The following is a 24,150-nucleotide window of genomic DNA, read 5'->3' on the forward strand; positions in this document are numbered from 1 at the left end:
GCTTGAGCAATTCTCAGTTTGCGCTGGCTTTGTGGTTGCGCCGGTAACTTGCTTCTTGGGGTTGCTTGGTTAGTTGGTTGCATAGTTTCATTAAACTTACACAAAAAGCCAAACGCATACTTTCCGGCCTACTAGTTAAAGTTGGAGAGGTAACACAGCCTTGAAGATTTGCAGTTTTTGCACTTTTGCGAGCGTAACCAAGGCAAGAATTTAATGCTGTGCGTAATAAATATGTAAATTATGTATATATACCGATCAACATACATATGCCTAGTAATTTGTATGTATTCAGTAACTTAAAATCGCACGCCTTGTTTATTGCTTATTTTATTTCGTTTCTTTTTAATTTTTTCTTGCAAACTACATTTTCTTTTTGTGGTGAAAACCGCCGTTATTTTGCTGTGGCTGCTCGCAATCCACACTGTAACTAACCACAACAAGTGCGCGGCTTTTGCTCATCTTGTCAGTGGATTTGTTTGGTTAACTTTTTAATTTAGCCGCAACAGCCGCTAGATATGCCGTTGCGTATGGCAAAAGTTTGAATTGCATATTTTGACTTTGTAACGGTACTTTTACTTTACAAATGCCTCCGCGAAATTCGGCATGTTGTGGGTTGAAATGTGCTGGTTGTGGTATTTATTAAACTTAAATTTTTGTTGTTGTTTTTGTTCCGCTACTCAAAGCACTTTAGTCAAAGCTAAAGCAGCGGAGATTTATCAACACAAATTGACAGCTGCCGTCGAGATTTTTTGATGAAGAAAATTTGAATTATTTTCGCTTGAATTGTTAAAAATTTTTATTGAGAAGTTATTAGAACAAAAACTTTTGTGTTATTTGAAAGTTTTAATTTCGTTAGTTATTCGAATTTTTGGAGTCTAAAGGCCTTTGTAATTTGCTTCTTGTTAACAAAGCTGCACTTATTCTAGGCCGAAGAAAATTTGTATCACCATTCGCTTTTGGTAACTCGTGAGCATTTTGTGAGATCGCACAGCAGTTAAATGAGGATTACACTGCGTTCTAAATTGTATTGTTCCCCGCGCAGCAGTTAGTGCTCATGAACACCTTCCTTTTTTATATAAAATCACTATAAGCTAGTACAACGCCTTTTAGCGCTTTGGTGAAATTATCTATAGAACCCCAATCTCATTTTATAAAACTACTTTCGCACTTCGTTTTACATTATTCGTAGATTTACGTATGACGTTACGTTATGTAGAGTTACTAATCACTACTTAAATCTTTTAAAAGCCAAAGTGCAGTTTTACTCAATGGATGGAACTTGTTTGTTTATTTCCACTTGTTTTTTATTTCCAAAAACTCCAAAATAATTTTTCCACAAATAAATCTCAAAATGATATGTTAAAACACTTCAAAGTTGACTTTACTTCTATAAAAGACAAAAAAATTTATGAAAACCGTATGAAGTCAAATAAAACCTTTGAAGCAATTAGCAAGTTGTACTCAAAATTTGTCGAATTTCGTTTAAATAATATATTATTTAAATAATATATTTTGTTGAAAAGCGTATTTTTTACACTTTATTATTTTATTAATACTTGGTCACATAACTCAATGATTTATTCTTGTTGGTCAAAAATAATCTTTTCTCATATTAATTTTTTTACACATATAATTTTATAATCTCAATATTCTATTTAGTGCGCATAAAAAGTGCTTTTTCTATGTTAATTGAACCTTTTTTTGATATTAATTGGTGACAAGTTGACATTCTCTTTTCAGAACTGGTTAACTGATCACAAGATTTAGACCCGGTTTTTTTCAATTTTTATTTAAACCTATATTTAATTTTTTTAATTTTAATTTTATTTTGCTTAATTTTTTTTGTCTAAATTTTATTTTATTTGCATTGAATAATTGAATTTTATTTTATAAATAATTTTAATTAAATTTTTTTTTTATTTAATTCTATTTTACTTCATTTTTTTTTGTCCCAATTTTTTCCATTTTATTTTTTTTTTGTTTTATTAAATTTTATTTGAATTATTTTGATATTATTTTACTGTATATAACTTACTTTTTTCATATTTTATACATTTTTTTACCTTAATTTTATATAATTTTAATTTATTTTTTATTTTATTTAAATATTTTAGTATTTAATTTTAATATTTTTTTAATTTATTTGAATTTTACTGTATTTAAATTTATTTAACGTATTTAATTTTTAATTTAGTTTAGTTTTTTTTTGCTTTACTTAACATAATTTAATATTTTATTTTTTCTCTTAATTTTTTTCCTATATTTTTTTAATTTTTAAAATTTTTGTTAATATTATTGTATTTAATTCAACTTTTTATTTAAATGAAATGTTATACTTAATTTTATTTTATTTTATGTAATTTTTTTTATTAATTTAATTTAATTTTTTTTTATTCTATTTAATTTATTTAATTATTTTATTATTTATATTACTTAAATTTAATTTTATTTTATTTTGTATTATTAAACTCTAATTTAATTTAATTTTAATTCGTTGAATTTTATTTAATTAATTTTCACTTTATTTAGTTTTTTGTGATAATTTACATAACTTTTTATTACTTTTTTACTTTAATTTTTTTTAATTTTATTCTATTTCATTTTATTTTTCATTAATATAATTTTTTATTTCATTTGAATTTTATTTTATTTAGTTTTAATTTAATATAATTTTATTTTATGTTTTTTTATTGTTTTATTTCGTATTATTTTTTATTTTTTTGAATTTTGTTTAATTTATGTTAATATTATTTTCTTTTTCGCTTTATTGATTATTATTAGATTTTGTCTATTTTCTTTATTTAATTTTGTATGATATTTTATATATTTTTTATTTTTTTTAATTTTTTTTTTTGAATATTTTATTTTATTTAAATTTTGTTTAAGTTTATTTTAATTTAATATTTTTTAATTTTGTTTTACTTTTTTAATTTAATTGATTTTTTTATTTATTTTTTTCCCCCATATTATTGGTGCTTTTATTTCAGGACAATAGGACAATCAGAATATTTTCCACTTTTTTTTATTTTTCCTGACTTTTGTGTATAAAGAACCGACTCAATTCTTGCACAAAAAGCTCAATTAAGAAAACTATTTTTTTAGTCAATGTCTTTATATCGCAAATGTATGCTTTTCATATTACTTTAAACTCCATTGATTTAAAAAAAAAAAAACAATTTTGGACATTATTTGAAATATTTGGAATAATTTTTTCTTAATTTAAGATATTTTGTTTTTTTTTATTTACTCCATATTTTTAATAAATTTATTTTTTATTTCATGTGTATTAATTATTTAGACCAAAATTATTTTCTAAATCCATTTTTTAAAATACGCGTTTTATTTCATTAAGAAAACCAATTAATTTTCCCACCTCACATATTTCTTTGTACAATTTTAAGAACAAAAACAAAGAAGAAAAAAATTAAACCGCACTATTTGGCCATTATTCACACATTTTGAATTACTTCTGTTTACATTACATTCTGTTAACATTAACATCAAATTTTGTTCTGTACAATTGTTGCTTTACTTCACCGCACTCTACTCTCTACTATAAACCAATTTTTTTTGTTTATATTTAATTTCCATAAACAGTTTCGTATCTCTTCTCACTTACACTCTTGGTATAATAAATACTCCAATTATGAATGATATGCTCAAACGCGGCGCGACTCGAGCGTCTTCTATGCGCGTGCAGTCGGGTATAAATCAACTGTTGAATTGAGAAGTGATGCATGAGTAGAAGCGTTTATATACTCGCAAAGACCTTTTACTAAGCGATCTTAAGTGTAGGCTATACTATTCCAGAAGTTTGCACAGCTGGCACGCGCATATGTACATCCATATATGTATATATGAATGTAAACAATTAAGAGATTACGAATAATGCGCGCGCTTTGTTTGCGCCAAGAAAGTAACAGGCAATTCTTGTACGTTCTTACGCAAAGAGCGCGTTATTCTAAAAGAGTTTTTAATATCTAATTTTAGACAGACGGGCAACTAGTGGTACAAATGTTGCGCTACCGCACTGCTCTAGTGTGCACACAGCCTAATACCAAAAATTACTGTCGATTGGAAACAAATGAATGGCAAATGAGAAAAAAACACCAAAAATTAAAAAGATGAAACAGTAAAAAAAAGCTTTCAAGCAAAAATAACAAATTATTATTTGACGTGCAGAAATTGGACTACCTAAAAGTGACTTGAACGATATTGCTGCTTTTCTCGGAATTTTCCAATTACTTATAATTTTCGCAATAAATGTTTTTCAATTTTTGGCAATGGTTTTGGTTCTTCAGCGCTTGTTTGCGTATGATTCTCCATTTCTTTCTGTGCTCGCTTGGCTTCGTCATGCCATAAAAAGCAACGCAGCTGCTTCATTCATACCTTAACTCCATGAGCGCTATGCGTCAGCACCGAGGCCTATTTTATCGTCTTATCACAAATTCTCAATACCTTTTTCTTATCTGCCTTCCCCTAATATTTGGTTATCTTTAATCAATTTCAAAGTGTCGATGACGTTGCACATTGGCCGCTTGATTAGTCAACTAAGTAAACAGCATGTAGTAATTGCGATCGGAAATTAAAAAATGTTATTTCTTTCATCACTTGTACAAATGTTTACCTGTTGTTTCTAGTATGAAGTGACTAACAGCGAAGTGTATTTAGAATTTTTGCTGTCTCAAAATTCTTTGTAAATTATTCAGTTAGTTAAATTGTGTCTTTTCTGCAAATGTTGGTGAGTATGGCGTAGTGGGAATATCCAAAACGTGCCAAAAGCGCAATACAATTCAAAAATCAGATATGACGGTTCAAAGAAATTCTTAACTCAGATTTGACGAAAATAAAATACACTGAACATATAAGCCATTAAAAGAAAATTTCCTTTAAAACACTAAGCATTGAAACATTGAACCTGTGACCGAAAGCTATTAAGAAAACGATTGCAGAAGTTTTTTTGGATTAGAAACAAAAAAAATCTTTTTTTTCTATACTGTTTTGCTTTCAGTATTGAAAAAACATTTAAAAAACTATTTTTTTCTTTAAATTCTGGATTTTATGGAAAATTTTTCTGCAAGAAGTTCATGAATATTCAAACTAAGCTAAACTCTTACTTAAATCCTGGATTTTATATGCAAAATACACACAGTGAACCCCCAAGTGAACTTTAATCAAACAATGCGTTTAAGTTCCTACGAAATTCTGTTGAAAATCACGCATGGTAAATTTTTTTCATAACAATACAGTGTTATCAAGACGCAGTGAGAATTAAAACTATAAATAAATAAAAAATATGTATGTACTATACCATGTGAAAATAATTTTGAGGTACTTTTCATACAGTTAAAACCCTCATTATCATTTCGGAATATATTAGCATGATTTCGAATGAAATAAGTAAACATTACAGTTTGAACAGCAGATGCTCAGAAACTCAATCATAGTGCTTATAAATAATAACAAAAACATTTCATAAATGTGACAACAAATACGACAGTTCATGAACTTGACGAATTATTTCGTAGAGTAATGAAAAAAAAATAAAAAAAATATTTTTTTCGACTTAGAGTCGAGTCTATTTTCCAAAAAAGGCATATACCCTTTTTAAAGATCGTTAAATTTCGGAAAAAAAGTTTTCTTTTTCACTATGTAATAATTTGTTCAAATTCATATGGACTAGTGTAGAAGACTTAAAAAAATATTAGATATTAGATCCCTTCGACAACGTAAGATAAAAAACCAAACATTAAAGGGAAAATAATTTAAGAGCGATCAGAGGTCGGGAAACGGAAGGGGAGGGCCGCGGTTGCATTTTTAAGGGTTAAAAATGATTTATTCCGATTTTCGGCAAAACTACGAGTCCTTTAGAAAAAGGATATATGGCAATGTTGTAGATAATGAAAGAATCTATAAGTTTTATTAACAGAATTTTTTCACATAACCTCAAAATTTATGTGAAAAAATCAAAAACCAATTCAATTAATAACTATATAGGACAGTGACATGAAATTTACTCCCGAGGTGACATGAGAGGACTTAAATAGCCGCCCACTTTTAGGAAAAATCATATATCCCAAGGTTCGTCCTACTTATTTAAACCAAATTTGGTAAGTGACATCTCTGATCTTTTTATGTTATAGTGTGAAAATGGGTGAAATCATACACAGACACGCCTACTTCGCATATAACACAATTTTAAATTCCATTCGAATTCACAAATCAAGAAGAAATTTGTATAAGCTTTGCATGAATAATTCCTTTAAAGTATGCCACCTTATGACCAAAAATTACGCAAATCCAACCAAAACTGTTCAAGCAGCTAGGTACCGAATATGTTGACCCCAGTATCTACAGTTGACTTCTTGCCGTAAATATAGGTCAATGTTTGAAATATATAAATGAAATTCACAGAGAATTTGTTTGATAGTGGTATATGTGCGTGTTCAAAATGTGTTGAATCAGGTCAATATCTAATTTAGCTCTAATATTCCTAATATAAAGATTTTTCCGAATGACCCATATAGCATGCATCAGCAAATACTTGTATGTTAGTTAGTTATCTTGTATATTTTTCTAGATTTTTTCAATAAATGTGGTATCACTACAAGAAATGACAATATTCCAGGTTATGGACCAAATCAAAATTAAATTCAATATTTTGAATTAAATTGATTATTTTTGTTTAAAATTTCTAAGCTAAAAAAATACTTCATTTCAAATATTTTCTTTTGCTCACACTACACATACCGCTAATGACTAAAAAAGCTAATCAATACCCGTATGGGAAAAAATTTTAAAGGAAGTTAAATATAAATCAGAAATACAGTTTTCCATTTCAGTGAGTACCAAAGGTATTTCAACCGCAAACCACAACCAAAACAAATAAAACGACGAATGAAAGCGAACTAATACAAGCAATATCATCAACCTGTATCCTGTACACACACACACACTTGCACTTGCTTCTGAGTATGACGATGGGTTTGTGACACATACGAGTAGGGCGAAGTAACTTCTCATGTCTCTTTTTCTGTTAGTTAGTTCATCAAGTTGTCTAAAACTTTTTCTATGAGCATAGTTTAATGAGGCGCAACGAACTTCGTGTTTGAGTTGAATCCAAGAATATTTCCTTTTTCGTGCGTCTTCCTTTCTCACAATCTATTTTTAAAGAAAAAATCAGCCGACGTTGAGGTTTTATAGATTTGTGTGCGTTTCATTAGTGAAACTTAGAAAGTGGAAGGAGAGTCATAAAACAAATCTGAACTAATACGTGTAATGACATATGTAGCGCAAGGTTCATGTGATCCTTTTGTGAGGTCAGCTGACTTTTTTCAACTCACTCAGTGAACTTTAAGCAATTAGGTGAAAAGGTCATTGCGATTATCATTTTCTAGGCGTAGGCAGTGGTATGTTATAAATATTTTCTCTAGAACTGCATTTAAAGCACTAAGATCAGGTGGAGTCATACGAGTTTTTGATTACTTGTATAACCGATTTTCTGGATATGTGGATATATGTATATGCCTTATTTTGATCGAGGTGGAGCACTTTTCCCACTAACCCAAGTCGTATGTCATGAATAGCACGTCCAATATTGACATCCAAAGCTTGAAGGGGTCTGGTTTATTGCTAAAAACCAATGACTTCAAATATCCCCACAAAAAGTAGTCTAATGGTGTTAAATCACAAATTCTTGGAGGCCATTCAGTGTCACAATTTCTTTAAATAATCAAAGCTCAAAACTTTTTTCGCAATAATTCGGTTGCTGCACGGACTGTGTGGCTCAGCGCGTATTTTTTGAACCAAATGTTATCAAGATCAATTTCGTCCAATTGCGACCATAAAAAGTAACAGTATAGTAAAGAGGCAGTAATGGTGTCACCAAGTTCATTTGGAAATAAGTACGGAACGATGATTTCACCAGCCCAAAGCCACACCAAACTGTCGAATTAGGTTAATGCAATGCTTGTTCATGAATAATTTGTTTCTTCGAACCAGAATCGATTGTTTTGTTTATTCATCGCACCACTCATATGAAAAGAGCCTCATCAGATAAGATGATTTTCTTAAAAAAAATCGTTGGAAAAAAATACTTTAAGCACAGCCATTGCGACGCCCTTTAATTTTTTTTAAATTTTTGACCCGAATGATGGAGTCACGCTATAGATTTATTAACTTTATCAATCACGTCAGTAATACATTAAGTAAAATATGACACAAGAATAATTTCTCATGTGGATCCCGCAGTAATCGTTTATTTTGTTTAGAGATATTGTTTTTCTAAATCGAATATCCGATTTTGATTATTTAGTCATTATTATATCAATAAATACAACAACATCAACCACTCAATTAATGAAAAATTAATAATTCCTCGCTACAGTCTCATAAAAGTAAGAGATCCCCCAGCACCATCACTCGCTAACGCCTTTACAGTCGCCCTCGTCCACCGACAACCATAAAACCTCTCGTGGCTGCTAATGGCGAGCACTTGTCGTAAATTAATTCAACCACAAACTGCAGCAAAGTAAGTTGCGCTGCAATTATATTGAGTCCGTTCAATGGTCAAAGCAGAAGTGCAGATAAAACGAAGCATAGCCAAAGGATACAACACACCTTCCATTCATTTCCCGGCGGGCAGGTATTTTAAAAAATATGCCCTGGTGTTGTTGCTAACTCAAGTAACGGCCTAAGGCGCAAAGGTCTGTATAGCCACACATACATGCAAGTACTGCAAGCTAGACAGCCGAGCTGTACATTTTTATGTGTTGTGTGTTTGTACACCAGTATAGGTGCATCCTTGCATTTTATGCTCGCCGCTCGAGTTGCTCGCTGCAATGATTGTCAATGAAAATCAAGTTTATCGTTTATTGATGAAAGCTGCGGTGTTGCAACTGTCCATGTATATGTGACTGTATTTGTTTATGTATATATGCATGCCTTATTGTTGTTGTTGCTTGTAAACTATGGCGATTTTATTGCAACATAAAATATCTCGCAAATAAATTGTGGAATTTTGCTGAGCTTAGTGTTCCATTCGAGTTGCCACCGTTAAAACGGGAAGCTTGCCTTGGCGCAACTTGCCGCCAATGCGACAAATCAAAAGAGATTTTCCTCCTCATTGCAGTTTCACCACAAGTTGTACACGAAAACGAAATATTTTATTGTAGTGAAACTGGAATTGTGTTTAATGCAGATATTTTCGATATTGAATCGGTTGTGTGTAATTTCTACAATAGTGTTCAATTTATTCATCAAGTGCAATTGTATATTAGGAGGTTTGTCATGTAGCACTCTAAATTATATGGCGCGCATATTCTCTTTGACCCCATTAGTGCTGTATTCGTAGTGCGAAGAGCAAACGACAATGTTGCAGCGGTAGTATTGGCAATAATGAAATATTTTCTGCATATAAACCGATTGAAACGTATAGCAAATGCATTGAGGAGCAAATTAGTTGAGAAGCATGCAGGCATCGGTGCAAAGAGGTGAGAATACTGGATGAAAAACTTAAATTAAAAACTAATTGTATTACTACAAAACGTTAATTTTTACAATATTTCATTTAATTATTAGTCATGTTCAGCTCACCATTCCTCTGCTCGTTAAAATCGCAAAAAATATATTAGTAAAAGCAATAAAAAAATTATCTATTTGAATTTAACACATCTTGCGCCAATCCACAAAATTGCGATATACTTATTCGGGCCAATTTTTTTTGATAACCTTCTATTTATGTCCGTTTATTATATATTTGAAAACAGAAAGTGAAAAATTTCACATTTTCAATGATTTTTATTCAATTTTCCGTGTATGCACCGGTGATCACGCGGTCCCAGGAAGTAAAATTACTTACACACGGTACGCAATTATCATTTTTTTCTTTATTTATTGCTTTAGGCGAGTTAAACTGAATTAATTTTAAAAAAAGGTAAGAGACATACTTAGTGATAAAGAGAAAAATGGAACTTTGAATACTGATCTCTCCAACCCGTCAGATTTTTGTGACTCGGAAGACGATGATTGATAAAGACAAAGATTACATTTCTTTTAGTAGCTGTGATGAAGAGTCAGATGTAGAAGTGACAATTCCCAAGAAATGCTAGACAATCTGGTAACAAACAGACAATCCTCTCGTTCTGATAAACCGTCAACATAAAGTTCACCCAGCATCCCTTGACTAGATTTCAGCTCAAGACCATCAACATCTCGTTCATTCAGCGTCCTTCTACCAGATTTTAATTCAATGCCTTCAACGTCTCGTGTCCTTGAGGAGCAAGTGGATGACCCGTACAATATTTTTGAGGACTGTTAAAAGTCAATCTATTGCTAATAATCAAAACTAACTTTTCCAAATTTTCTTTGTAATCATCTCTATATTCTACCTCTTTATACTATGTATGTATAAGCACAGCGAATTATTTATATTTTTTCATTCTTTATCATAAATAACCTTGCGTACCTTCAAATTTCTTGCGCAATTACTACGAACTAGTTAGAGCTTTGCAACTTCAAAATATTCAATATATTCCAACAACATGTTCTGTGCAACGGACTACAAAGAAGCTGCTGGTATTTATTGGCAGCATTCATTGCCCACAGCCAAAAGATGTTTACTTGACTCAACATGCAAGTATTTTATCACAAATATCTGCTGTGAGGCATTTCAGTTATTTTTACATTTTTTTACGAAATTTATTTACTTTTACAAGCGATAAAATATGAACGCACATGGCATTGACGTAGTTGGAATTTTTACGAGTATGTCACATAATATTACATCAAACATATGTATATACATACATTAGGGTGTTCGTTATTTTCCCAGTTAATTTTCTTTTTGTGGGCTTGGAGTGCCACTGAACTTTTAGTTTATTTTCTATGTAAACGCTGCTTAAATAATATTTCTGTTCTTAAGTATGGAATGTCATGAGATTTTTTTTCAGATTTCCCATTAAGTAAGCAATTTATAATTTAGAAATGTCCGCTCTATAAGTAGGGCTTATGGGCTGAGCATTCATACCTTACGAGTGCCATAAAAATTCAGGTGTTGCTCATACGACATGGTGTACCATATGAATACAGTACTTGTAATGCATAATTTGTCTGCGTATAACTTTTACTAAAATATTTATATGGAGAAACTGCTAAGACTTTTTTGTAGAACGATAATTTTTGTATTCTAAATTATATTTTCAAAGTTGTAGGCTTTTTTGCTTTGGAGATAAAAATGCTAATGCAAAGATATATGCTTCTATGCCTAATGCATGGGAAATTTATAAACGGCTTGAATTGCAAATAAGGAGCGTGTTTAGGTTGGACCAGTTTTTTGAGAAAAATCTGACGCTTTGGGGGTCGTCTGCAAAAAAAATTAACTTAAGAAATGCCGATCACCCTAATATCTTTTCTATATTTTTACAATGCACATATCGATGAAAAAATATGGAATTATGAATGGCTGGTAGCAAATTACAAGCGCTAAAGTTTTTGTTAATATTATATACATATGTATATATATACAACACTGAAAGTGATGACTTTGTCATCATTCATCACATTGTGGAAAAAAATGCATATTTTACAAAAATCATTTTAAAATTTTTTTCTTGGTATAAGCAATATCAATATTTAGTACCTTTTTTTATATGCCAAAATTTAGGTTTCGAACATCAAACCACCGCCCAACTACCATTTTGCCCATAACAAAGCCACTTGACTGCACACACACTAAATACCAGCACTTAACTGCATACACACACACAAATGCAGTACAAAGGCGCATTATTTCACATCTGGTTGAGTACAATAACTTAAGCCTTCATGCGTGGCCTACATGCCCATATGCGTGTACAAATAAGAACATACGACCTCACATACAAACAAGACATTACAGAACCTACATATATGTAAGTATGTGTGCGGAAGTAGCAAACGCGCGTGCAATATTTATTACATGAATGGCTATTGAGAGTTTCTCTCCGAATTCCAATAAAATTTCATACAATAAATTTAATAAATTTTAACAATAAAAGACAGACAACGATAAACACATGTGCGTTCATACAAACACATGCACACATGTGCACATGAGTAGTGTGTGTAGACAAAATGCCGGAGCAAAATCAAAGTGCAGCAAGCATGCATAAAGAAAAGGACATCGGGTATGCAGGCACGTACGCTTGCCCACATGTATTTATCTAGACACACATGCTCACATACATACTAAATAACCTACATACACACATAAAAATATACATATATATGCTTGTGTCTTGGCATGCACTTGTTGGCTCATTGTTATTTGTGGAAATATGAAATTAATTTCATAATACGCTTCCTCTTCCAGTTGGCTTCAAGTCTACGCTAACGCTACACAATCATCCGTAAAGTTATCTGTTTATATATGCATTGGCTGTGGCTGTGCGACGCAGCTAAGCAGATTGGAAATTGCAAATACAAACGCTGCTCAAGGAATTGCTCATTTATTTAAACCATTGAACCGACGCACGAATGTCAAGTGTTTATGCCCTGGGGAAATATTTATTTGTTCTTCGCTTTCTCTATCTGATATTTCATTTAGGTGAATTTAATTTGCTCACTGCCAGCTATTTGAATATATTTTATAAATTTAAATCCACACTGGAAATTGTGTGCTCTGCTTCGTGTTAGAGCGAGAGAAGTGTCGAAAAGTAAATTAATGAATTTGTCACTGGTTAACGGCAAATAAGTGTCAGGAGCAGTGCTGCGTTTGATAAGATGGGAGAGTTAGAGTAATTGTACTTACAAAAGTTAATATAGAAGTTGGTGTTTAAAATTTTTGGCAGTAATGGCTGTTAAGTGCTTGAAATCCTGTTAGCAAATAATTATTAATAAATATTTTATCTCTTCAGGAGAACAAATTTTTTGAAATACGTTTCAAAGACTAGCATTTAATGGCTTAAGTAATGACTTTCTGAAGAATAAAAAATATCTCACGAATATTGAAATCTTTTTATACTCTCGCAACAAAGTTGCTAAAGAGAGTATTATAGTTTTGTTCACATAACGGTTGTTTGTAAGTCCTAAAACTAAAAAAGTCAGATATAGGGTTATATATACCAAAGTGATCAGGGTGACGAGTAGAGGTGAAATCCGGATGTCTGTCTGTCCGTCCGTCCGTCTGTCCGTCCGTCCGTGCAAGCTGTAACTTGAGTAAAAATTGAGATATCATGATGAAACTTGGTACACGTATTTCTTGGCTCCATAAGAAGGTTAAGTTCGAAGATGGGCAAAATCGACCCACTGCCACGCCCACAAAATGGCGGAAGCCGAAAACCTATAAAGTGTCATAACTAAGCCATAAATAAAGATATTAAAGTGAAATTTGGCACAAAGGATCGCAATAGGGAGGGGCATATTTGGACGTAATTTTTTTGGAAAAGTGGGCGTGGCCCCGCGCCAACTAAGTTTTTTGTACATATCTCGGAAACTACTATAGCTATGTCAACCAAACTCTATAGAGTCAGTTAAAAAATGGAAGAAATCGGATAATAACCACGCCCACCTCCCATACAAAGGTTATGTTGAAAATCACTAAAAGTGCGTTAACCGACTAACAAAAAACGTCAGAAACACTAAATTTTACGGAAAAAATGGCAGAAGGAAGCTGCATCCAGGCTTTTTTTTTTTAATTGAAAATGGACCACTTATGGACCAAAAACCATATCTCAGGAACTACTCGACCAATTTCAATGAAATTTAGTATATAATATTTCCTTAACACCCTGATGACATGTACGAAATATAGGTGAAATTGGTTCACAACTACGCATTCTTCCAATATAACGCTATTTTGAATTCCATCTGATGCCTTCTCTGTATAATACAATATATACATTAGGAACCAATGAAGATAGCGGAATAAAACTTTACACATATACGGTATTTGAGCTGAGGTATCCCTTGTGGAAAAATTATCGTGATCGGACTATAACTCTTCAAGGTCCCTGATATCGAACACTAAGAAATCAGTGCCTAACCTAACCTAACCTAATTTTACACAGAAAAAATCGGTAAATCTCTCAGAATTTAATTCTAATTAATTTTACAGCAAAATAAAAAAATATGTAAATAACGGATAATGAAATCTCGATTATCACTTTATCATGCGAGAGTATAAAATGTTCGGTGACACCCAAACTTAGCCCTTCCTTACTTGTTATTTAAAGTTTTGTATATATATTCGCCAACCATCAACAGTAAATATCTTTTTAACAAATGGAACACCTTAAAAAGCATTTTCGTTGGGAAATTTTTAGGATTTGGAAATTGTAATTGGAAATTTTCTATTTAAATTTTAAGTAAAAATGTCTTTAAAACCCGTCACCTTGTTGAAACAACAATATTAACTATCCTGACTGAAAAGCCTTGCCCCTTCCGAAGTAACTTTATATACTCGTATATATATTGGATGATTACATTTATATCGTTTCATGCCATCAACTCCCACCCCGTCAACCCCACAAAGTACAATTTCCTGTCAACAAAATATTTGCATTAATGTCATTATGTACGATAATGATGAATTACTCACCATTTCCACTATAAGTGCCATCTATCAACGAAGCCACCGCATACTTTTCACAGCATTTTCTCAACTTATCCCTTTCTACAAAATTAATTAGTCTTTCAGCGCAATTAGTGTGCCATAAATTTCCTTAGCGTGCAAGGAATGCCGAAAGGAATGTCAGTTTAATTTTCGAATTCGAAATTTTATCTAGCTCATTAGCATCTCATTAGCAGGCCACACCCATGACATTGACCATAAATTTGCGTTGGCACACGTAACACGAAATCAATATTCAAGCAGGAGTGCCGCCGAACAATATGCAACAACAAAAGAGTTCAGAGTTCAATGTAATCGATGCCGCAAAAATGGGCGCGTGGGTCACACAATTTCGTGCTTCATTACTAAACGGAAATGAAGCAACAGTTAGTCAAAGTAAGCGCGAAACCGTTAATTTGTTGATGTCCATGTTGGAGGCGGTGGGTGTGTGAGGAGAAAAAATGCTAAGTTAAAGACAACAACTTTTTAGCTTCTTAGAAAATTAGTCAGTCATTTCGGTGGCACTGTGAGGAAGACTGCATTCTCCTTTGATAATTTATGTTGATTATTGAGATACAGAAAAAAGGTATGAACAAAAGAATAAGAAGAACAAATTTAATTGTTAGACGCAAAAGCAGAAAATTCTCTTAAGTCGGCATTTAACGTTGAACAAATCGGCTTTATTCGCAACTGTGAACGGAAATTTGAAGAATGTATGTAAAGATCTACTCAGGAATATTACAAAAATAGATTGAAAAGAACATGACAGAAAATAGATATTCTGATTACCGACTTAGCCTCCGGGTTACTTTTTAGAATCTTTGCGGCGCAGAGATAAATATCTCCACTTCATAAAGTCTCGAAAAATTATGCAAAAACACTAAATATAGTCTCTCCTTAAGCCAAATATACCAAATATTTTCAACATATCGGAAATGTGACCAACAAATAGAGTCGACAAAGAGCTCCAAAATCGATGCGTTACGCTTGTCAGTAAAATTTATGACGACCACTTCACCCAAAATATATTCGAACCACCTGGCGACACCAGAAAAACCAAATTGACCCACTCGTTGGCTTTTTAAAAGCATATTTTCAATACGAGTATTTCCCCTACAGGTCATCATCATTGACAACTTGCCTAATGCTATTACTAATCAGTTATATTCTCAGCATATTCTTTGTTATTGAAGTCAATTGATAGTCGGAGAAATCAATAAATACCCAGAGCATGCACGCTAGCATCTGTACACATAAGCACAGCTACACTTTAAAGGTCAACTGTTGTAGACACAATTATGGCAATTACAAAAGGAAATCAAATACTCGTCGCAGTCGAGCCAACCGCAAGTGAGCTGAACTGGTGCAGCTGATGGCATGGCATCAAAGTGAATGAGCGGGCTATGGATATTATTATGCCAGCACTCTAATTGTATATTGCGGTTAACAACAAATGCAGGCAAAGAACTAAGTGCACCTGAAACACATGCTTTGCACTCACACACACACACAGTCACACGCATCTATTTGTGCTAGCACACGCATGTAAAAAGGAAATAATTACAAGTCGACAGTGACGTTGACACGCTGACAGTATTTACCCGTAGCTAGGCAAGCAATCTGAAGTCGCAAATCCAAATAAACGCACAAAGACACACACTCATACGCTTCTTGGCGTCTATGCTAGGCGTAGGTAATGCTTTGCTTTGCTTTGCAAAAAGAGGAAAGCGGCGGCATATTGACAAACGTTTGGCCTGAAAAGCGTTTGCAAATCTATTGGCGGCACCGCCATAACTGTGGCAGGAAGTTGTAAAACGATCGAATCGTCGTAATGGCGGCATTTCCGTTCAAGAGCAGTGAACGCAAGTCACTCATGTCACTCATACGCACTGGTGCACTGCCAGCGATGCTAAAGCTTTGTGCCGCTGTGTCTATGTGGAGTTGTGGTAATTAAAAAATTTGATATGGCAAAGAAGTTGTAAGCGTATATATATGCATTTGTAGGTGTGTATATTGTAAACTTATGGACACGTGTTATTATTAGCACTGAAATTGATTCATACGCAGAAATTATTGAAAAAAAAATTCCAAAGCTATAAATGCTTTTAATTTTATTATTTAATTGTTTATTTATTTAAGACATAACATCACATGTGTATAAGAAGTAAAAAAAGCAACAAAGCAAAGTAGTAAGACAACTATGGACACCAGAAAAGAGACAATATGGCACATTTTGCAGTTTTTCTGAGATAAAGGCGAAAAGCCAAGCTAACAGGCTGAATAGTTTATAGTACATAAATAATACAATTGCATGTTACTGTAGCAGTGAATCAATCGTAATTTTGGTTTCGACGATGTCGATTCAATAATCTTGCTTTAAAGGCAAATCAAACTCTAGAAGACCAATTGTATATTTGAAATCCTCCAGCGCGACTCAGCACCTCAGCACTGATCCGATTGCTCATTAGTTAAATATGTAGAAAACCCGTTTCGAGGCGTTTGAAAAAGGCTGGGTATAAAAAGAAGCTCGCTCGATGTATGGGTGTCCTACGAGTTAATACAAGAAATCTTAGGAACCGAATTTCGAAAAATTAATCAATCAATTTCTGAAACTGACCAGTCTGCCACCTGATGATGAAAAGTAGACTCTTAAGGCAATGACGGTTACGCGAAACGATCGTGTTTGAATCGCAGATGAGGTAAGGTTTGCTATGCGAATATGTTTAGTATGGTTGGCAAGTAATTATCTACTATGAGCTGCTCTTCTATTTAGACATGTACTGTCAACTTTTGGACGGTCAGAAAGAGGCAATCGCCCTAAAGTAGTCAACTTCGACCAACAGTCGAGAAATTGTGTTTCATCAGCACAACGTTAGGTCAAACCTATCGATAGTTACTCACCAGAAGTGCCGGGAACTGGATTGGGAGACCCTTATGCATCCAACTAGTAGTCCGAACCTGGCACTAAGTCATTAATACCTCTTTCTGCCTAAAGCGGATGCATTCTTTGTTGAAAAAATCATCTCAAGAGAAGTTTGTGAAAATCGACTGTCCCTGTTTCTTGTCATTAAGACCGATGGTTCCTTTGTGAAAAACATTATCACATTATTTCCAAAATAACAGCAAGTTATCGTACAAAACGAAGCATATTTCACCCAAATCACATAATTCTAACTATGCTAAATGAAACGCTCAAATTGCTGCAAAAATGTTGGATTTCTTTTTTCTACAACTTTTTTTAAACACAAAATGTAAATTTCGTATTAAATCTTGATTGACATTCAATAAAAAGTAAATCGCTTTAGCAATTTAAATGGAGCATTTACTGTGGAATTTCATTAGCCACACCTGTGCGGTTACCAATCACCACTTTGCGGACAGCAATTATTGCCGACTCGTTTTTGTGCAAAGTTTATTTTACAAATCCAATATATTAGCTGCTTCTCACAATATAATCCAATCAACCAGCATAAATCCTGCTAATATTTCAATGCTCTTTTACTAATAATTGCGGCACATATAAATATTTGCTTAAGTCTTTATTCGTCACTTATTATTTTATAGTATTTGAATTAGCTCTCATATTTCTATACACATACAAACATGAATAGAATATGTGGGAACACATATATGCGTCTATACGAGTATATGTATATTTATATTGCTATGATTACAACAGTTTTTCTCTATGCATTTATTATGCTTTTTCAAATATTCTACTTTGCCCGAGTCTATTCAAAAATTTATTTATTTAATAAATTCATTTTATTTTTGTTTCACTGCGAACTCTAGCTGAATATGCTGACAGGACGCCTAGTGGCGTATTTTTATCTGCTGATAGACGCATTTTCATTCGTGCTTGGTTGCTGGTATATTAAATGTGATATGGCATGAACCATTTGTACACACAGAAATGAGACCTGAATTGCAAACGCAAAAATGCGGTTACCTGCTGAAATATCCTTTTACCCCAGAACAAGCTTACGGACGCATGCGTTCGTTTGTATGTTTGAATTTGTTAAAAATATTGAATGGCCCACAGGTAAATTGAGTTGATTTCACCGCTTTGATGTTTCTGCCAAAAGTATATTTATATTTGTTAATTAACCTATATGGATGAAAAATACGAAGCAATTAATATTTTTGTATTGAATACCAAAAAAAAATTCCAAAGAAAAGTTTTCAAAATTTCAACCGAATTGTGGTGGTAAATTTGTGATGAGAAATTCTTTTTCAGAAGTTTTTTAGGTGCTTGGGATATTTAAAGTAAATATCAAATATATTTCAACCTTTACTGGTTCATCAACCTTGAGGTGTTAACCCACACTGTAACCATTAAAGAAGACCCAACTTTGCTTATTTGAGTGCTGAAGGAACTTTTTAATTACATGTTGATGGAAAATTTTGATGGAAAATGACAGCTAAAATCTTCGAAAAAGTATTTTTCAAAAATATTTGACAAGTAGCTGAAGCGAGTACGAGATAAGATTTGCCTTCAGTTTTTATGAAATTTTCACAAAATGGCAAATGTGTAAAAAATTTAACATTTTTTTTTTCGAAATAAGAAGCAGTAAATTGTTTATAAAACAAAAAAAAAAACAGTTAATTTCGGTTGCACCAAAGCTAGAACACGCTACACATAAACAAGAATTATAAGAACTTTGATCGATCTGTTTGTATGGCAGCTACATGCTATAGTGGCTCGATCTGAACCATTTCTTCAAAGATGGCAACATTGACTCAGGCAATAATTCATGCCAAAGTTCGATATTTCGTTAATGAAAAGTTTTCCATACAAGCACTTTGTTCGGCAATAACGCAGCTATATGCTATAGGGGTCTGATATGGCCCCAACATTGTGGCAAAGTTAATGTAAAATGAAAGATGCTATTCTTGTTGGTCAAAAGAGTTGCTTATATGCATTAGAGACGATCTGTACCGACCAGAAACCACATAAGGTTTGTCAAATGATGTGAAAAATATATACAGAGGACTCGGTTAAAAATTAAGTCCACCTTCCACATAATGTTCTTTAACATTATTACCTAAGCCTCGACAACTTTTCAAAATAAAATGCCTCAAGCGCAAAATTAGATGAGAATGATGACATGAAATAATATTTTACAAACTATGTACATGACTTAATTCTAATAACTCTTTATACGTGATATATAATATACTTAATTTTGAAATACTCACGTGTTTATTGAGTATATGTAGGTCAAAAAACAGAATTTATTGCAGTCAAGTATTCATCATTTATCCGATTGCTGTGACGCCAAACAAAGTTAATTGAAAATTAATACTAATGTACTATAAGTGATATTTCACAAGAATTAGTTTCAACGTCAAAGAATTTCGAAAATAATTTAAGCTGAAAAACTAAAATTATACTTTTTCAAGAATATTTTTCTTCCAATATTCAGCTAAATGACGCACTTGGTATTGGAATTCTGTGAAATTATACTCGATCCGCTAAACCATATTTCTTAATGAATTTAGAAATGTGATACAAGAGGGTACACTCATCTCATAGGTCACAGCAACACATAACCGTTGTGTATAATTTAACACACAGATTTTTGATATTTAAGGCACACCTCTCAGTTGAACTACTTGTACATTTGCTGTTGTCGAGAGAAAATATGATTTGATTCACATTTCATTGCTTAATTTTAAACAAATTCATATGAATCGATATATTGTAAGTTCTTTCAGTTGTAGGGTATTTCAACGCAATTTCAAAAAGCTTCTAAGCAGCTCAACAAATTTGCGATTTTATTGCGAGTTCCTAGAAATATTCTTAAACATCTGTGATTGATTTAAGCCTCTAACAGAAGGAAGTTTTATGATAGGTTTGCGCATTTGGGTGCATGTGTTTTTTGGAAAACTTTTGCTATAAATAAATGGAAAATTTTTGGAAAAAATATTAAAGAGGATTTATTTCTAAGTGTGTAAATAAGAAAATCTAGGCAATAGAAATAGAGATTAAAATTTATTTATACCCTGAATAGAGCATATTAAGTTTGCTACGAGATTTGTGACACCCAGAAGGAAAAATAAGATAGACTATAATATATATGTATATGTATATACATAGTATCTAATTGAAGCTGAGTTGATTTAGATATATCCGTCTGTATATGCGCGAACTAGTCGCTCGTTGTTAAAGATATCAATCTGAAATTTTGAAAACACCCTTTTTTTTAATCGGAATCGTCGGACCACTATAGCATATAGCTGTCATACAAACTGAGCTATTGTAATAAAATCCTTGGATGGAAATTTTTTGTAGTTGAAAATACATCTTTATAAATTTTAGCATAGATTCTTGGACAACGCCATAATATCCAAAAAAATTTTCGGATCGGACCACTATGTCATATATTTGTCATACAAACTGAATGATCAAGTTCTTCTATGGAAACTTCGTAACTCGTCAAAGGTATTCCAGCCTCGACACAAACGCTGTTTAAGTAACTGAAAAGCGCTTATAACTACTATTTATCATATATCTGTGCACAGCACAATTTTCCCAAATATCATGAGAGTATTTTAATATTAATTTTTTTTCTTCAATTTGTTCGAACTACATTTTCCAAACACGTGGCATCATCTGTATAAAGTGTCTTCACCTCCATTTAAATGATCATGACTTTTTTTTATCAAATAGAAGTGATTAAAAATTCTGCGCATACGGCAACCCAGCTAAAATTTCCAATTTACAAAAATAATTTCATAAATTTTGTTTAAATATTGAAATTTTTTAAAAATTTCGACATGAACCACTGACATTTTCGGCTGAAGCTTTTATGGCCTTGCCACACTGTGCTACGCACACATAACAAGGTGAGTGTTAGTCACACGCCGATTACGTTGAGTTTTTCCAACAAAAATAACAAAAATTAAAAACCTATAAATTTTCACAATATTTAGCGAAATCTACAGATATACCTGAACTCACGCTCTCGTGACGCAAAATATGTTAAAAAATGTGTTCCTTAATCCCATTTCAACTGAATCGAAGTAGATAATTTATTTCCTGTGGATAAATAAAAATATTGAAGATTCATATTTATAAATATACACCTATACATATGTATATATACACATATTGAATTTATGTAGGGAGGATTATAAAAGCGAAATTAGTCAACAGTTTTAATGGTCTCTTGTTTATGTGTCGGAGTAGAATATAATATATAATACGAGTATATAGTATATTCACATACATATTATATATATGAATAAACAAATTGAAAGAGCCTGCCTATAACGCTGCATTTTTCCGTGGTTTCAATTTAACGCAGCGGTCAGGTAAAATGTTTGTTTATATAAATATTTTTCTATGCGCCAAAGCTCGCATGAATAATTCCGGTGGGGTGCGATAAAGCCATGCGAGATAACGCCATATGGCTCTATCTCCCATCCAATTGCGAGATAAAGCCATATGGCATTATCACGCTTCGCATTGAGAGATAATGCCATATTTTTTTTTTGTCAATTGTGAATTAAAGCCATATGGCCTTATCTCTCATATGAATTTATTTTTGGGGAATGTTTAGTTTAGTATCCCATTTTTAAGAGGTTTTGCGCAAAGCGGGAGGGGGCTGGGGGCTTGCTACCCCCCTCATTTGAAAGGTAATGAATGGAGCTTTTGAATAATAGCACCCCTCCTCCCCTAGGACCACGGGAGGCTCTAGGGCAGCCTCCTGAAAATGGTGTAAAATCATAGTTTTTCCATACAATTCCATACAATTCCATACAATTCACTAATTATTATAAAATTAATGTATTTTTACACATAGAGTGACTCTATGTTTATTATTTCAATGAATTAAAGTGGAAATCCACTTTATTTAAATAATAAAAACACTGAAAATTAAAAATTGTATATGCATCGGTAATAATGCATACAAGTAGTTGAAGTACCAAGATAACCCAACCAACCATTTATACAAGACATCCTAAATAATAAAATTGGGTTTTCATCGCGCGATTTTTTATTCCAAATTTTCATTATATTTTCAGCATATTACATTGAAACAAGCGCCGCAGGCGAAAATTTGGAATAAAAAATCGCGCGATTTTTTATTCCAAATTTTCATTATATTCTTAGTATAATATATTACATTGAAACAAGCGCCGCAGTATATAAGACCTACCATTTTGATTCGTTGGGTTATTACTGTCTTCCTTTTGTGCTTATTTTCTTAGTCGTTTGACAGTTCATATTCAGTAATTTTGCTTACATTTCAAGGAACAGTATAACACGTAATTGAAAACTGTTTTATTTATTAAATTGTACATGAAATTGCAACTTAAAATTCATAATTTATCATTAATTCAATTAAATATATTTCAAAAAATGTGTGTGTGTTAAATTGGTTAAATTTTTTGCAAGCAGTGCAACAAAAACTTCAAAAGAAGAGAGCCATTTTTTGAGCAAATGGGAAAGTGTGCGTTTTTTGCTTACTTATATCTAAAAAACAAATTAACATTTAACAATAAATTTACATTTAAACCAAAGCTTAATTCATTGGCTATCCGTGCTATATAAATTTTAAAAATCCGTGCACGCATTTAAGAGGAATAAGCAGTGAAAATGAGATACTAAACTAAACCCAACCCTTATTTTTCATTGTGAATATGCATTTAATTGTTATTCATTGCACCTGGATTTTTCCCTTTTACAGAATGCTTACACCTTCTTGAATGCATATAGAACAGAAAATATTCCGTAAAAGGGAAAATCAAAAGAGAGATAAAGCCATGCGAGATAACGCCATATGTCCTTATCGCTCTTTGAAATTGGAAATAAAGCCATACAGAAATTTTGACGTGAATATGGCTTTATCTCTCTTTGAATTGAGTGATAAGGCCATATGGCGTTATCTCGCATGGCCTTATCGCACCCCACCAATAATTCCTTTATATTTGCTTTGCTGGGAAGTGGATGGGTGTGTCTATGCCAGCTGATAAAATTTTTTTTTTTTGAGTAGTTATACCCTTGTTGACCACTGAAAAACTTTCAGCACTCTGGAGAGCGATAAAAATATATTAGAGTACTCTTACGGCAAGATCCTCAATAGCATTTATATAGGGTGAATTTGTATTTTATCAACTCATTTGCGTTATTATGTTTAGAAAAAATATTGACTGAAACACATATGTCAATTAAAATGTATCAAGCAGGTTGAAGAGTTCGCATCATTTTTATGACACTACAAAAATATAAGCCATATGTTTGGTAAGCAGATTTGGCCTTCAAACAAACCTATGGAAATAGTCGGACCATTGATACAAGAGATATAGTGTTCGATTGAAAAAACTTTTTTCATATACGATATCGATAATCAGTAAAGAGATTTATGAAGTGTTATTTGGGATCTCCATCAGATGAGTTTTGTTCAGATCAAATGGTCACCGAAGACATTAAATGCGGTGTTACGGAGATGATACCTACAGAAACCTCAGAAAAAATATTTTCGAAGAGTATGAGAGAGTAAGTAGTAGAAATGAAGTTAGTCTAGATAAGCTGAGATTATAAGGTAAATAGGTAA

General features: G+C 32.4%; 2 protein-coding genes across 4 annotated transcripts in view; one reads left to right on the forward strand and one right to left on the reverse strand.

Annotated features, from left to right (window-relative positions):
* LOC105234163 (uncharacterized) overlaps positions 1-24,150 on the forward strand; it is a 67,907-nt gene that overhangs the window by 8,379 nt on the left and 35,378 nt on the right. The gene's annotated exons all lie outside the window — the stretch shown is intronic.
* Positions 1-24,150, reverse strand: part of LOC105234145 (uncharacterized) — a 56,042-nt gene that overhangs the window by 4,069 nt on the left and 27,823 nt on the right. The window contains exon 1 of one of the 3 annotated variants that reach the window (XM_011216421.4): positions 3,620-3,773. The exons of 1 other annotated variant lie outside the window; for it this stretch is intronic. In XM_011216421.4, the coding sequence (XP_011214723.3) occupies positions 3,620-3,739 (120 nt within the window). In that variant the 5' untranslated portion in view covers positions 3,740-3,773. Of the gene's footprint in view, positions 1-3,619; positions 3,775-24,150 lie in introns of those variants that run through there. One more of the 3 variants, XM_029548482.2, reaches the window with a different exon arrangement.

This window comes from Bactrocera dorsalis, chromosome 2 (genome assembly GCF_023373825.1).
Source record: "Bactrocera dorsalis isolate Fly_Bdor chromosome 2, ASM2337382v1, whole genome shotgun sequence".
Classification (NCBI taxonomy): Eukaryota; Metazoa; Arthropoda; class Insecta; order Diptera; family Tephritidae; genus Bactrocera; species Bactrocera dorsalis.